Source organism: Peromyscus maniculatus, chromosome 3, assembly GCF_049852395.1.
Source record: "Peromyscus maniculatus bairdii isolate BWxNUB_F1_BW_parent chromosome 3, HU_Pman_BW_mat_3.1, whole genome shotgun sequence".
Classification (NCBI taxonomy): Eukaryota; Metazoa; Chordata; class Mammalia; order Rodentia; family Cricetidae; genus Peromyscus; species Peromyscus maniculatus.
In genome coordinates, this window is record NC_134854.1 from 147,025,129 (window position 1) to 147,039,336 (window position 14,208).

Here is a 14,208-nt window from a genome sequence, read left to right on the forward strand (position 1 = left end):
AACGGCAGTTGGACTCAGCCTGCCGCCCGGTGCCCCGCCCCCCGCCCCACTCAGCGAACACCAATGAAAAGCTCTCCTGGCACAACTGATGGCCGGAAGGACCAATCGCGCTCTCCCAGGGCAGGCGCGCCGGTGACCGGCTCACCGAAGCACCACCCCAGGGCAAGCTGGTCCTCAGCCCATTGGCCAGTCCTCATGATTGACATCCTCTAGACCAATAGCCTTCTGGCCTGGAGGGCGCGTTTCCCACACCTGGCCTATGAGCGTCGGCTTCGGCCCAGCCAATAGGATCGAGGCAGGGGCGTGGCGGGAAGTTTGAAACTCCGGGAGTTGTGGCTCGAGCTGGTGGTGTTCTCCCAGAGGTCGACCTGGGGCCCCCGTAAGTGATGCGGATAAATTAGTGGGCACATCCGAGGGCCCCGCAGACCTGAATGCGCCGCTGGAAAGTTCCGCTCCCTATCCCCGTCAGAGGTCTCGGGGCCACGGAGCCTGAGGTTCCTCTGCTGGAAACTGGGAGGATCGGGTGGGTCCGGGGTCCGACCCGGGTCGCTCCTGACGGGCGTCTCTTCCTCTGCATCTGCACAGCCGGGCCCCGTTGCCACCCCTAGTGGAGATGGGTTCTACTCAGAGCATCTCAGGCACTCCAGCGCGGCCTCTGCCACACAACAAGCATCTGGCCCGGGTGGCGGACCCACGTTCACCCAGTGCTGGTATCCAGCGCACCCCTATTCAGGTACGCGGGCCTGGGGTGGGGAATGCAGAGAAGCGGTCCTGATTGGTGGGCCTCTGGCTAGCTGGTTTCTGAGTCCTTGTCCCGCTGCCACTGGAACCTTACTTGTGCACCTTTTTATTATCTTTTGTGTTTTTTTAGGTTCTGATACAATATCATTTCTGTCTTCCCTTTCCTCCCTCCAAACCCTCCCATATAGCCCTCCTTGCTGTCTTTCAGATTCATGGTCTCTTTTTCATTAACTGACTCTCTGGTGTTTTGTTTTGTTTTGTTTTGTTTTGTTTACACAGGGTCTCACTGTGAAGCCCTGGCTAGTTTGGGACTCACCATGTAGACCAGGCTAGCCTCAAACTCCCAGAGATCCGACCTACCTTCCAAATGCTGGGATAAAAGGCGTGTGCCACTACCATGCCTAGCAACTTTCCGCATTCTTAATGTGCACCTGGCAGGCTGCATATCCATGGGCATTAGCAGTTCTGACTGGGAATATGGGGAGGAAACAGAGACCAGGGCCCAGACCTGTGCTAACTTACGGTGTTGACAGGTGGAGAGCTCTCCACAGCCAAGCCTGCCAACAGAACAGCTGAACAGTCCCAAACAAGCGCAAGACCCAGACCCCCGCTCTCCTACTCTTGGTATTGCACGGACACCCATGAAGATAGGTGGTACAGGTAAGTGATGGATGGGTCCAGGGGGGCTGACGGAGCTGACACCTGTCTAGGGTGGCATCAAAACCATTTCCCTTTGACTGTTTTTTATTTGCTGCTTTTGGGGCTCTGGGGCTCCAGCCTCCCATTTCGGACCCCTCTCACATAAAAGGAAATTTTTTTTACATTTATTTTATGTGTGTGGACACACACCTGGCACAGTTAATGTGTGACGGTCAGAGGCCAACTTTAGGGAGTCAGTGCTCCCCTCTGCCATGGAGCTTCTAGGGATTCAGTTCAGGTCATCAGGCTTGGCAACACGCTCCTTTATCCACTAAGCTGGCCTTTTTTTTTTTCTTTCTCTCTCTCTTTTTTTTTTTCCTTCTCAGAGACAGGGTTTCTCTGTGTAACAGCCCTGGTTGTCCTGGAACTCACTTTGTAGACCAGGCTGGCCTCGAAATCATAGAGCTCCAACTACCTCTGCCTCCGAGTACTGGGACCAAAGGTGTGCACCACCACTGCCCAGCTATTTTTTTTTTTTTTTGGCGAGGTCTCACATTGTAGCCCTGGCTGGTCAGGAATCTGAGGCGGTCCTACTTTAGCATTGTGAGTGCTAGAATTACAGGCATGTATTTCCATGCTCAGCTCCCCTAGCCCAGCTGGGTGAAGCCCAGCTCTCCTCAGGTTTTTTGTTTGTTTGTTTGTTTTTTTTTCGGGGGGAGGGGGGGGCGGGGATTGACTTTTTGAGACAGGGTTTCTCTGTGTAACAGTCCTGTCTGTCCTGGAACTCACTCTGTAGAGCAGGCTAACCTTGAACTCACTGAGACCCACCTGCCTCTGCCTCCCAAGTACTGGGCCTAAAGGCGTGCGCCACCCCCCAGGGGCCCAGTCCTCCTCCTGTGTTCACACTCTGCCACTGAGCTGCACCCCAGCTCTCCTCTCAGTCTTCTCCACAGCTTGTTTTCTCCCCCTCGGTTTCACTCTCCTCACCCTGTGCCCATCTGAACATGAGTCCCGATGCTCCTCTCTCTTTTCCTCCTTGGTTCGTATCAGAAGACCACGGCTTGTTTCCCTTCTTCCCTCCAGACCCTCAGAGTCCACTGGTGAAAGAGCTGAGTGAGGCTTTTGAGACTGAAGCCTCCAGATCCATTTCCCCGCCAGAGCTTCCTCTGCCCCAGCAAACACCTCTGTCTTCTGAACTGGACCTGCCTTTGGATACTCAGTTATCCCTTGAGGACCCGTTGCTGCCTTGGAGCCAGACTGAACTCCCCTCCAAACAGGAGTTTACCAAGGAGGAAGCTAAACAATCCACAGAAACCATAATTGCCAGCCAGAACTTGGAGAAGCCCTCAAAAGATCCTGAGACTCCCCAGTCTTCAGGTACAAAATTGAAGAGCAAGATGGAGGGAAGAGAAGCTGGGATCATGTCCTGGGCTAATGTAGGAAGAATAAACTAAGCCTCCACTCTGAGTCCTTCCTTTGACAAAACCTTTCTTCCCCTAGGTTCTAAGCGCACTAGACGGAAAGCAAACAGCAAGGTGCTTGGGAGATCTCCTCTCACCATCCTGCAGGATGACAACTCCCCTGGGACTCTGACATTACGGCAGGTAAAGAAAGAGAGGGTGAAAATTCACCAAGAGTATCCATCGTTATAGTGGGAGACCCTTTTCCCCAGCTCTTACCTCCTTAACGTCCCTCCGGCCACTCGGCTCACATACCGCCTTTTGCAGGGTAAGCGGCCTTCTCCTCTAAGTGAAAATGTTAAGGACCTAAAGGAAGGAGTCGTTCTTGGAACTGGAAGATTTCTGAAAACTGGAGGAGGAGGAGCATGGGAGCAAAGCCAGGACCATGACAAGGAAAATCAGCATTTTGCTTTGATGGAGAGCTAGGTCCATGCTGGGTTCACCCAGATCCTGGTGATAGTCTGTGTTCTTCGCCCCTTCCCCAAGGGCACTGAGGAAAGTCTTGTTTTCTGGTTCCTCCCAGGCTACCACCTCTGGTACTTGGACCTTTTGTGTTTTGTTTTGTGTGTTTCTTGTACAGTAAAGGAGATGATTTTAAATAATGCTTTAGGAAATTAGACAAAGCTGCACTGGGTCTTTTGTGTGGAGAATGGCAGCCCGGGGGTCTGTGGGCCCCGGGTTTATCTCTCTGCTGTCACTCCTGAGCCTCTTTTCTATGCCGTACGTTTTGATGTTCCCCAAGGCTTTGCCTTGGCCCCTCTCTCCTCTTCCCCTTTTGTTTGGGCTGAGCTATTACCTGCTTTTGAGAACTTTCAGGTCCCTCTCTCACCCTAACTTTTATTCACCTGCCACATAAGCACTCAACGTTAGTTCCCTTAAAATAAAATGTATGATCTTTCCCTAAAGTTTTTCCTCATTGCCTATTCCCTACCCTTGTGGATAGGAAGGGCCATCACCCACCTTCCTGCCCGAACATTAATCTTGGCCTCGGTCATCATATTGAATTCTTCTGTTTAGAATGACGTGTGTGTGTGTGAGTATGGTCACTAGGTCTTGGTGATTCTACGTTTTTAATCTCTTCTCCTGTTTTGTGTGTGTGTGTGTGTGTGTGTGTGTGTGTGTGTGTGTGTGTGTGTGTGTGTGTTGCTGGAGACTGACCCAGAGCTTTGCTCGTGTTAGGCAAATGCTCCGTTACTGAGCCTCACACTCAGCCCGGTCCTGTCATCCTTGCATTTCTTACCGCCTGCCTCACATCTTATCTCTAGAGGGCCAGTCTCTCTCTCCATTTCAGCACCCTAAACTGTTGGCAGAGCTGTCTGCCTGACAAGCTTAATGATCATGGTAGTGCCTCACTTGGAACTCTTTAATGGCCTCCAAGGCCTTTATATCAACTCCTATGCAGGCATGCACACATGACTGTGATCTGTAGCCAGCTGCTGTGTGCCTCCTGGCCACTCAGCCTCTTCAGGAAACCTCGGCTTCTGCCTTGATCCTTTTTCCTGCCCACAATCTACCTAGTACGCAGCCTTCATCCTAGTACCTGTAATATCTTGTTGCCCGTTAACAGGACCTAGGTCGTCTTGTAGCACAAAGAGGGTGGAAGCTGGCATCACAGGATGTTACATTTTATTAGGTAATAATAGAGGGGAGGAAAGGGTAGAAAAGGAGAAAGTATGCAGGGCCAGGAGACTAGTAGTGACATCCCAGAATCATGAGCTGAGCACCCTGGCCGTTCCAGGTCTGGGCAAAGGCTGCTGGTAGCTCAGGAGGACTCTAGGGGCTGAGGGAGGGTCTGTTCTTGTTTATTAAGGGAAGCTGTGAGGACTGTGGAAAGGGGAGGCCACAAGAGGAAGTGGGGCAGTTCTTTGCCCTTGTGTCCCTGATGCTTCCAAAGGCACACTCCCATAATCCCTACTGCTCTCCAAAGGAAGTTGACTGGGAATGGCCCCTGGGCTATAGAAGACTGACCCTAAAGGGATGGGGATAGGAGGAAGCAGCTGAGAATCTTCATGGCTTCCCGCCTCTCTTCCTCTAGCCTCCTTAGTTCCAGATTTTGAGGAAGCTGTCCCAGGAACCAGTGGCCACAGCCATGCCATCAGCTGTGACCCCCAGGCAGCTGACTCTGTTGTCATGGCCAGAGAGTATGCCTGAGGAAGAGAGGGAAAAGTCAGCCTCCTTTCCCCAGTGTGTGAGGAGGGCCCATGATGTACAGAAGCCCCAGCCTGGGGAGGCTAGACTCTGCCCTGATGGAGACTAAGGAACTGAAGGAGAATTAGCCCTGAGGAAAGGGATTTATCATCAGGCCAATTCCTTGGTCCAGAATTTGAGTCCCTGGTGGGGGGAGGGTGAACTGTTAGGAATGTCAGTATGCTGTGAGGAAGGCCAGGGTCACTTGGATGGGCCCGAGGAAGTGGTCCTTTGTTTCTAGGTTTTTGTTTTTGTTTTTTTAAAGCAAGGCCCAGAAAAGTGACATGTATAATATAAACTCAAAAAGTAATCAACCGGATAGGCTTTGGAGCCTGATTCTGGGGTATGTCTTATTTTCATTCATCTCTTGGTCTCTCCTGATGGAAATCAGACTCTCTTTCCACTCTAGACTATGCCAATCCTAGACAAACCCCTAGGCTACGCCAAGGACCCTTGGCCTACTCATTCACACCTCCATGAGGCTGTCCCTTAAGTGTATGGCCCTGGAAGCTCAGGTCCCCAAAGGACTGGGCATTTAAGATACACTGGTTTGGGGTGGCCAGAAGGAGCAGGCATGGCACTGGGCAGAGGAAGGGCTGCAAAGAGCACTTGGCGTTTGGGGAATGTGGTCTCAGTTTCAGAAGCACAGGGTGCTGGTTTCCAAGGCGCCAGTTAGGCAACAGTTAGGAAACAACAGTAAGGGGTCCCCATGAAGAACCTGGGAGGGAAGGAAGGAGGGCTGGGGAGTCTGGGCCAGACCCTTACCTACACGCTCACACTTCATAGAGTCCCAGACATTGCAGTTGAAGTCATCATAGCCTGCGAAGAGCAGGCGACCACTGAGCGAGAAGGCTACTGATGTGATGCCGCAGATAATGCTCTCATGGGAATAGGCAGTCAGCTCCTGGTCTGCCCTCAGGTCAAAGAGACGGCAGGAGGCATCATCTGAGCCAGTGCAGATGGCCTCTCCATTGGGAAAGAACTGAGAACACAGGTAAGAGGTGGTCAGGGCTCACCTGGGGCGGCCTTGCCTGCCTGCCTGTATCCTGGTTTCCAGGGGAGCGCGAGCTACTTCTCTCAGCCTCTCTGCCTGTCCGGTTCTCGGTAGGGTGAGGCAGCCAGTGCAGCATAACTGTTCACCACTGTGTTCTTGTGGCTTCCTCTGCCCTTGACTCCAGCGCTGTAGACAGGCGTCATGGCCATGTCACAGGCAAGAGCACCAAGGGTCCCCTGGGTCACACAACTAGAAGACCAGACTTCTGTGATGATCCTAGGCACTAGGGTGTGTGAGGACAGCATGAGGTCCAAGCGCACAACCTGAGTGTCATCATGAAGAACAGCAGGTATATTGGAGGGAAATTATAGAAAACTGGTGTGCCCTTATCAAGAAGATGTAATACCACAGACCCCAGAAAAGTAGAAAAATGGTTCCAGTCTAGAGACAAAAGACATGGCAAGGATATGCATGTTTCTGGACCAGGTTCTGGGAAGAAAAACATTGCTAATAAGGACATTTATGAGATAACTGGTTAAATTTGAGTATGAGCTACAGTATTCTGTAAATGTTGAATTTCCTGGATTTTACAAATTATACTGGGCTGGAGAGGTAGCTCAGGACTTAAGAGCACTGATTGCTCTTGCAGAGGACCAGGTTCATTTCCCAACACCTACATGGTGGCTCACAACCATCTGTAACTCCAGTTCCAGAGGACCTGACACCTTACCTCCACAGGTGTCAGGCATGTATGTGGTGTACAGACATACATGCAGGCAAAACACTCATATACATAAAACTTATACTGTAGCTGGGAATGGCCACTTATACCTGTAATCTTAGCACTTGGGAGGCTGAGGCAGGAGAATTGCCTCAAGTTCAATGCTAGCCTGGGCTCCAGGGTGAGACTGTCAAGAAATATAAGTTGAGTTCCTAGAACTCTGAAGGCTGAGGGAGGAGATTGTAAGCCTGAGGCCTGCCTGAGTTATAAAGTGGCCTCTGGTAAAGCATTGCCAACCCAGTCTCAAAAGCTGAAAGAAAGGCCTGGATATACAGCTCACTAGGCCTAACCTTGGTTCATTCTCCAGCATGGTAAAAATAAAATGTGTAGGATTGGCGTGGTGGCACAGGCCTTTAATCCCAGCACTGGGGAGGCAGAGGCAGGCTATCTCTGTATGTTCAAGGCCAGCGTGGTCTACAGAGTAAGTTCTAAGACAGCCAGAGCTACACAGAGAGACCCTGACTCAAAAAAAAAAAAAAAGGAAAGTAAAGTAAAAAGTTAATTTAACATTTGGGGGTGGCTAGAGGGCTCAGTTGGGTAAAAGGACTTGCTACACAAGCCTGATGCCTGATGACCTGAGGTTAATCCCCAGAACCCACAGTAGAAGGAAAGAACAGACTCCTCAAATCTGTTTTCTGACTAGTCCCACACATGCACTATACACACTCAAGATAATTTTTTAAAAAATTAAAAATTGGGCATGTCATGGTGGCACACACCTTTAATCCCAGCCCTTGGGAGGTAGAGGCTGACAGATCTCTGAGTGTGAGACCAGCCTGGTCTACATAGCAAATCCAACCTAGCTAGAGCTATATAATGAGACCTTCCTTGTCTTAAGGGGGATTTTTTTTTTTTTAAACTTGTTACTTAGGGCTGAAAAGATGGCTTAGCAACTAAGAACACTTGCTCTTGCAGAGGACCCAAGTTCCGTTGGGTCCCAGCACCCACATACATGACAGCTCATAACTGACGAAGCAGTTCCAGGGAATCCAATACCCTCTTCTACCCTCTAAGAAGTATTTAAGGGGCACAGAGCCATGATATGTGTAACATACTCTCAAAGGAGCTAGGAATAAGGCCCTAGAGTGCAGCTTGCTGATAGGGCATTTGTCTTGCATGTGGAAAGATCTGAGTTGGGTCTCCAGTGCTTCACACCAGACACACAGAGAACAGGGGAGGATCCAAGTGTGAGTGAGTGTGTGCTCATGTGTGTCTAGAGACAACGGTAAGCAAATGTGGCAAACTGTTCACAGTGAATCTGGGTGAAGCAGACATGGGATTTCTTGTCATTGGTTTTAAAACTCCTATAAAGGTAAAATTATTTTTAAAAAAGACTAAGGAAAGGGCTTAGGGGTGCTGTGGAAGTGGGTCAGAGATGTGTGTTAGGGTTTAAGGGAGTTCCTGAAGGGCACACATGAAGAGACACTCACACAGATCGCATTGATGTCTGATTCATGGCCAGTGAAAGTCTGGCGGCAGGTCCCTTCCCTCACGTCCCAGAGCTTTGCGCTGGCATCACAAGCTCCCGAAATGAAAAGTTTGTAGTCTGGAGATACAGCCAGGCTCATACAGTCTCCAGTGTGCCCCACAAACACCGTCTTCTGCTGTCCTGTCTCAATGTCCCACAAGGCACTGCCAGGAGAAAAGGAGCCCATCACAGAGAAATGTCACAGTTGCCCAGGACAGGACGACCTTCCAATCCTCTGCACCCATGGCATTCAACCCTTACCACGTGGTGTCCCCAGAGCTGGTCACAATGTTGTTGTCATCCAGGAAGCGGCAACAGGAGAGATAACCTAGAGGTGGTTAGAAGGACAGTGCCCTGGCTCAGGGTCATAACTGGCCAGGGGCCTGGACTTCCATGACCCCTACATAGGAAAAGAGGAGGCCTCTCACCTGTGTGAGCCGAGAGTTCCCGGCTGACCTTAACATTGCCCTCACGGGATTTGAGGCTGTAGATGGAACACATGTTGTCCAGCCCCCCACATGCCACAAAGTTCCCTGATGGTGCATAGGCACAGGTCATGACCCAGGAGGAACGCAGTGGAATAGCATGTACCTGCAGAGAGGGTAGATTTGGGGCAGGCAGGACCTGAGCTTCAGGTGAACAGGACAGAGATTGGGCGTGGCAACCCTAGGAAGGATGGAGGGTCCTTCCTGGAGGATGGTCATAGAAAGGGCTGGTACCTTGTTAGTGGTGTAAGTGTCCCACACGATCAGCTTCCCATCCTGCGAGGCACTTACCAGCAGCCTGGAGAAAGGGCATCTATGTCATCCTTACCTCTTTTCCCCGCCTCTCCCTCCCTTTTAGACCCCTTCGAATCCTCACTTAGAGTCAGTGGCCCAGTGCATGGCATAGATCTTGGCCAGGTGTCCCCTTAATGTCCTCCGTGTCCGCATCTGGACTCGTCCCACCACCTCTAGGCTAGACACAAGCTGCAAGAGAAAGGAGGGTCGGGGTTCACGTGTCTGCCACATCCCCTGCTCTGTGCAAGCTCCAGCTAGCGACCAGACACTTTAGCAGGTTCCTCAGCATCAAAGAGGTCCCTGGCCTGGAGTGACCAGGCGGGCCTCTTGTGGTAGACAGGTGCTGGCATAGCTTTTGGCAAGCTGCTCAACAGCAGAGGTAAGTGTTAGGCACGGTGTCTCCAGATTGAGGGGGAGGAATGGCTAACATGGAGATATTCCCACCTTGGTCAGTCTCAAGCTGTTGGTATGAGGTCACTGGTCATTAACTTGGGAAGAGAGACACAGGTGACATGAGACTGATCGGTGCCTGTCCTCACACACCAGTAACACATAGCCAACACCCATGGGTTCCAAGGCATTGGCATCACCGGGACTACCCCTGCTGAATTCCAGATCTCCACCCCTTCAACCACAGCAGCCTCCCTCCCAGTTGGTAAGCCTACAGAGTCCACAGATTAAGTCTGTCATACCTTGTCAACTTCAGCAAATCACACCTTTCCATGAGCCTATTATCTTACAGAGTTGCCATGGGAATCATATAAAGTTATGTATTTAAGCATCTAGCACAGTACCTTTCTCATGATGTTTACTCTTATGAACATATTTAATATAATTGATTCTATTTTCTTCCTTCCCCCTCAGTACTGGGGATTGAACCGAGGACCTCAGCTGTGCTAGCTCAGAAGTCCCCCACTGAAATATATCCCCAGACCCTTTTTACTTTCTTAAAAATGTATTTCTATTAACTACTTGATAATTTCATACATGCATGCAATGCATTTGGATCACATTCACCGCTACTTCCAGCTCCTCCCAGATTGACCCTTCACCTCCTACTCCCCGCCTCAACTTCATGTCTTCTTCTTAAAATTTTTTCCTAGCTCAACTTTTTACTTTTGATTTTGAGACAGGCTGGTCTTAAAAGCACTCTGCAGCCCAGGCATGTCTTGGCTTTTCAATCCTGCCTCAGCCTTCCATGTAGCTGGATTCCAAGCCTTGTGCCGCCCAGCAGGGCTTGGTACTTACTGTCGGTTCTAGAAACACTATTATTTTGTGTATCACCAAGAAAGAAACAATAGGCTAACACGGTGTCATGTATTGTCAGATGCAGCTCAGTTTTAGAGAAATCTGAAGAAACAGCATTTTAGAATGGATGAAATGCAGTCTTAGACAACCGTCAATTCAAGTCTATGAGAAATCCTGCACACCCCCTCCATCCTTACTGCTAAGGATGAAAGGGACAAGACCAGTGTCTCTGTCTTCAGCATCCAGTATAATGCCCGACCCAGAGCAGATCTTAATAGATGTTTGTTGAATTCATTCATGAGTGTCTTTCCTCACTCTAAGGACAGGCTGTGCTACAAGCTCAGGCAGCAGTGTGTTGCTGGTCAGGAAGTACTCATTCAGTCCCCTCCCTCCCCTCCCCTCATGTCCTGCTTCAGAGGGGTAGAGAGTCTCACCTCAGCCAGGGTGATGTCGGCACAGGCTTTCCTGGCATCCTGCGGGGAAAGCAGGCATCAAGGAGGCTGTGGTAGGGTAGGGGGCACACACATGCACCGCACACATGAGTGGGCATGGGGCTCTGCAGTTGGGGGGTGGTCCAAATCTAAAGTCTCTGAATCACCCAAGAGTGAGCCCAACCCCCCAACCCCTCCCAGGCCACACTCCCACATGTCTTGAGCTCTGTTTTCCGGGGTCCCCAGGATGAGGGCTCTGGGGTTACAGCAATCTGCTTCTTGAGCTGCTCCGCTTCCTGTCTCAGCTGCTCCATCTCCCCCATGGTGCCCAGGTCGAGGGGTAGTTCTGGCTCCTGCCAGGAACACGGAATAGGTGTTGGGGAGTCCCCATCAGACCACTGTTGCTGTCCTTTACATCCTACATGACTCCTGAAAAGTGAGGGGGCTCCCCTTCCTCCTGAGCTAGGTCCTGTGCATCAGTCCCAGCCCTGCCTGAGCCCTCCCTGTGGGCCCCCAATCCCAGAGGGCAGAGCCGGCCAGCTCCCTCTTACTTGGGCTCTGGCTGGACTTCTCCCAGGTTTCCGCTTCCCAGGCGCCTCCTGACTCTCTCAGCTGCGATGCCTGCCTGTCACCTGCCCCTCTGCTGCCAGAGGAGCTGGCCTGGCCTGGCCCCGACTGGGAGGGGGGACTGGCAGGGAAGGGTAAGGCCAACACCAACCACGTCAGGCAAATGAAATCAGCTGGTGGGGGTGGGGGAGAGGCCAGGGAGGGAGGTGTGTGGCTTCCAGAGACTTGGGCCAGCCTGGAGGGGTGGGGAGCAGGCCTGTGAGCCAGAGAAGAACAGTAACCCCCCCCCCCATCCAGCCACTAGAAGGGGGGAATAGGGGGAGACTCTATGGTCAGTCTGCCAGCAGAGATAAGAGCATCAGGCCCACAGATCAGAGCAAAGCTGTGAGGATTACTGGTTGGGTTTGGGGAGAGGAACAGAACAAGAGCAGCCACACACAGCTCCAGTGACCCCCAGGCCCTAGCTCTAACTTGTGGTCATGATCTTGGCAGTGCAGACCTGTTCAGCAAGCGGGCCAGGAGCCAGGACAGACGGGCGATGGATGACCCTGTTGTCAACACCCCAAGCCATGTTCCCTCCTTGAGGGCTGTGGGGGGAGAGGGTACAGTCAGAAGCTGAGATTAGAAGGGGCTGATCTGGATAATCCTTTTTCTCGACAAGCCCCAACAGCCCCAACCAGCTGCCCCTGGGCCTGATCCTAGTTGGGGGAGTTGATCCAGGGGGGAGCTGGGCTGATGTGCCCCTGCCTTGTGGGCAAAGAAAGGACTACAAAGAGAACGGAACCCTGTACCCTGCTTCTAGGCTGGGGGAGGGGAGTCCTGTCTTCACGCTTTCTCACATGATTCCTGGGGTCTTACTGGACTGTGAAGGTAGGAGCCAGAGGGATCAGGCTACCCTCTCACCCATATTCAGGAAAAGATGACAGGGCTTGACAGATGACAGAGTTGAAGACCCAAGGAGCAGCTGTGGTGGTGGTGATGGGCACATGGGTCTATTTGCATGAGACAGCAGGTGGCTGAGATTTCCCTGACAAATCCCAGGCTCCCATGGCTCCGCCTCTGGGAGGCCCAAAGACACCACCTGTCTCCTCCCAGGCCAGCCCCTAGCCACCCCACCTCCAGCAGCCACAGAAGCGGAGCTAGACCAGACCAGGCCCTGGCTGGGGATCGTCATGTTCTTTATTGCACAGGTTGGGAGAGGATGGCATTGTCTCCTCTGGGTCTTCCTCATTAGGAGTTAACCTTCAATCCTTGCCGTGCCTTTCAGGGAGGCATAATGATCTTTGTCTGTCCTAGCGACCCTGCAGGTCCCTCAGCCTGGGCCAGATCTGGCTTCTGGGCCTGTTGGGCTCTAGTCTAAGTCTGTGTAGTAAGCTTGTGAGTCCAGGGCTTGGTGGCCCTTGTAGATCCCCACGGTGGTAGACGGAAGAGACAGAGCAAGCTACTCTGTTCCTGATGTCACACAGGCCTTCGCATTGGTTCCTTCCCAAGTCAAGTGGCCATATCCCTAAGAAGTTGGCTCAGCCAGTCACAGCTCTTCTCGGACCCGGAGTAGCTTCCCAGCCCTGTCTTGGGCCCGCTGAAGCTTGTGACTTGGGGGTTCTGGGGAAGGGTCTCTGCTGAGAATTTCTTCCTCTTCCTCCTCTTCCTCCTCCTCCCCCTCTTCATCTTCCTCCTGCAGCAGCTCTTTGGCTTCTACCCACTCCTGGGGGTGGATAAAGCTATGGTTCAGTGCTTGGCATCCACCTTCCCTGGGCCAGCCAACAGCTCCACAAGTTTCCGCAGTGACCCCCTCCCTTCATGTCCTCCTACCCCACACCTCCTCACCTGCTCCCTGTGCTCAGGCGCCCATGTGTGCCACAGAGCTAGGGCACAACGGCGTCCCCGTGTCACAGCCCACACACCGTGGGGGTTCTCACCACCAGAGCTGAAGGCCACGAGGCGCCCACATCGAGGACGAACCTGAGCCTGAGGGGTGGGGGAAACACAGCATCAGACTTCCTGTCCATTACCCCTCACTAACTCAGGGACTTGGGGTGGTAGTTTATTTGTGCTCTAACAAATAAAACTTATCTGGGGATCAGAGGACAGAGCCAGCCCCTGGATTAGACATAGAGGCCAGACAGTGGTGGCACACCCTTAATCCTATCAGGAGGCAGAGATCCGTCTGGATCTCTGTGAGTTCAAGGCCACACTGGGAACAGAGCCAGGCGTGGTGGCACACACCTTTAACCCCAAGCAAAGACAAGAGTTCTCAAGTGCTAGGATTTAGGCATGTGCCACCATTGCCTGACTTCTGTTTAATCTAGTGGCTGGCTTTTTCCTCTGATCCTCAGATAAGCTTTATTGGGGTGCACAAATAAAGTATCACCACAGGGACTAGCTTGGGGCAAATGAGAAACTGGCCTTAACTTAGGGAGGGAGAATGCAAGGCTGGAGGAGATGGAAGCCAAAGGGGGCAGGTGCCTCCTGGAGGGTCCCTGTCCTGGAGCCTGGAGTGAAGTACTCCCAGGGCCCTAGAGCAGCACCAGTGGGACGGAAGGTGACGAGGCCCTTCGACGCCTTTCCACCCTAAGGAAATCCTAGACTGTACCTGAGTACACAGAAGACAGTTGCTCCTCTCTGCTTAGGCCTCTGTGCTGGCCTGGAACTCCTGCCTCAGCTCCCCTATGACAGGTCACAGGTGTGTACTGCCATGCCTGCCCCCTTCTTGCCCATTTCTAGGCCCAGGTGTAGAAATCTCCATGACCAAGGACAATAAGGACACCTAACATTCACTAACTGTTTAATAATACAAGGCATTGGCTCGTTCTTTTACGTTCTTTTAAGCATATTCTATAAATTACTTTTTTTTTTTTTTTCAAGACAGGGTTTCTCTGTGTAGCTTTGCGCCTTTCCTGGAACTCGCTTTGG

General features: G+C 51.9%; 3 protein-coding genes across 6 annotated transcripts in view; 1 reads left to right on the plus strand and 2 right to left on the minus strand.

The window, feature by feature from the left end:
* Positions 1–14,208, plus strand: part of Cdca3 (cell division cycle associated 3) — a 17,700-nt gene continuing 3,492 nt past the window's right edge. Inside the window, exons 1-7 of one of the 4 annotated variants that reach the window (XR_013050163.1) lie at positions 1–379; positions 586–733; positions 1,275–1,401; positions 2,464–2,757; positions 2,881–2,984; positions 3,108–6,021; positions 10,377–10,591. Coding sequence is in view for 3 of the 4 variants with exons in the window: in XM_042274111.2 (XP_042130045.1) it covers positions 614–733; positions 1,275–1,401; positions 2,464–2,757; positions 2,881–2,984; positions 10,377–10,403 (672 nt within the window). In the remaining variant the exon portion in view is untranslated. Of the gene's footprint in view, positions 472–585; positions 734–1,274; positions 1,402–2,463; positions 2,758–2,880; positions 2,985–3,107; positions 6,022–10,376; positions 10,592–14,208 lie in introns of those variants that run through there. The other 3 variants (XM_042274111.2, XM_076567961.1, XM_042274109.2) reach the window with 3 other exon arrangements.
* On the minus strand, positions 4,453–11,421 carry Gnb3 (G protein subunit beta 3). The gene is made up of 10 exons (XM_006992066.4): positions 11,280–11,421; positions 10,995–11,081; positions 10,732–10,770; positions 9,132–9,238; positions 8,990–9,053; positions 8,699–8,861; positions 8,532–8,598; positions 8,233–8,434; positions 5,793–6,009; positions 4,453–4,987 (listed from the first exon to the last, which is right to left on the minus strand). Exons 2-10 carry the CDS (start codon positions 11,049–11,051, stop codon positions 4,881–4,883), a joined length of 1,023 nt encoding a protein of 340 aa, XP_006992128.1. The 5' UTR covers positions 11,052–11,081; positions 11,280–11,421; the 3' UTR covers positions 4,453–4,880.
* Positions 12,457–14,208, minus strand: part of P3h3 (prolyl 3-hydroxylase 3) — a 17,084-nt gene continuing 15,332 nt past the window's right edge. Inside the window, exons 14-15 of the mRNA XM_076567959.1 lie at positions 13,123–13,263; positions 12,457–13,000 (exon numbers count right to left, since the gene is read on the minus strand). Of these exons, the coding sequence (XP_076424074.1) occupies positions 12,824–13,000; positions 13,123–13,263 (318 nt within the window). The 3' untranslated portion in view covers positions 12,457–12,823. The remainder of the gene's footprint in view (positions 13,001–13,122; positions 13,264–14,208) is intronic.

Excerpts from the sequence above, each read along its gene's own strand:
- Gnb3 (XM_006992066.4), bottom strand. The coding sequence starts at position 11,051 with ATGGGGGAGATGGAGCAGCTGAGACAGGAAGCGGAGCAGCTCAAGAAG. Across the intron at positions 10,771-10,994 it reads AGCTCAAGAAGCAGATTGCT|GATGCCAGGAAAGCCTGTGC; the intron begins GTAACCCCAGAG and ends CTTTCCCCGCAG. Across the intron at positions 8,435-8,531 it reads AGCTCTGGGGACACCACGTG|TGCCTTGTGGGACATTGAGA; the intron begins GTAAGGGTTGAA and ends TTCTCCTGGCAG.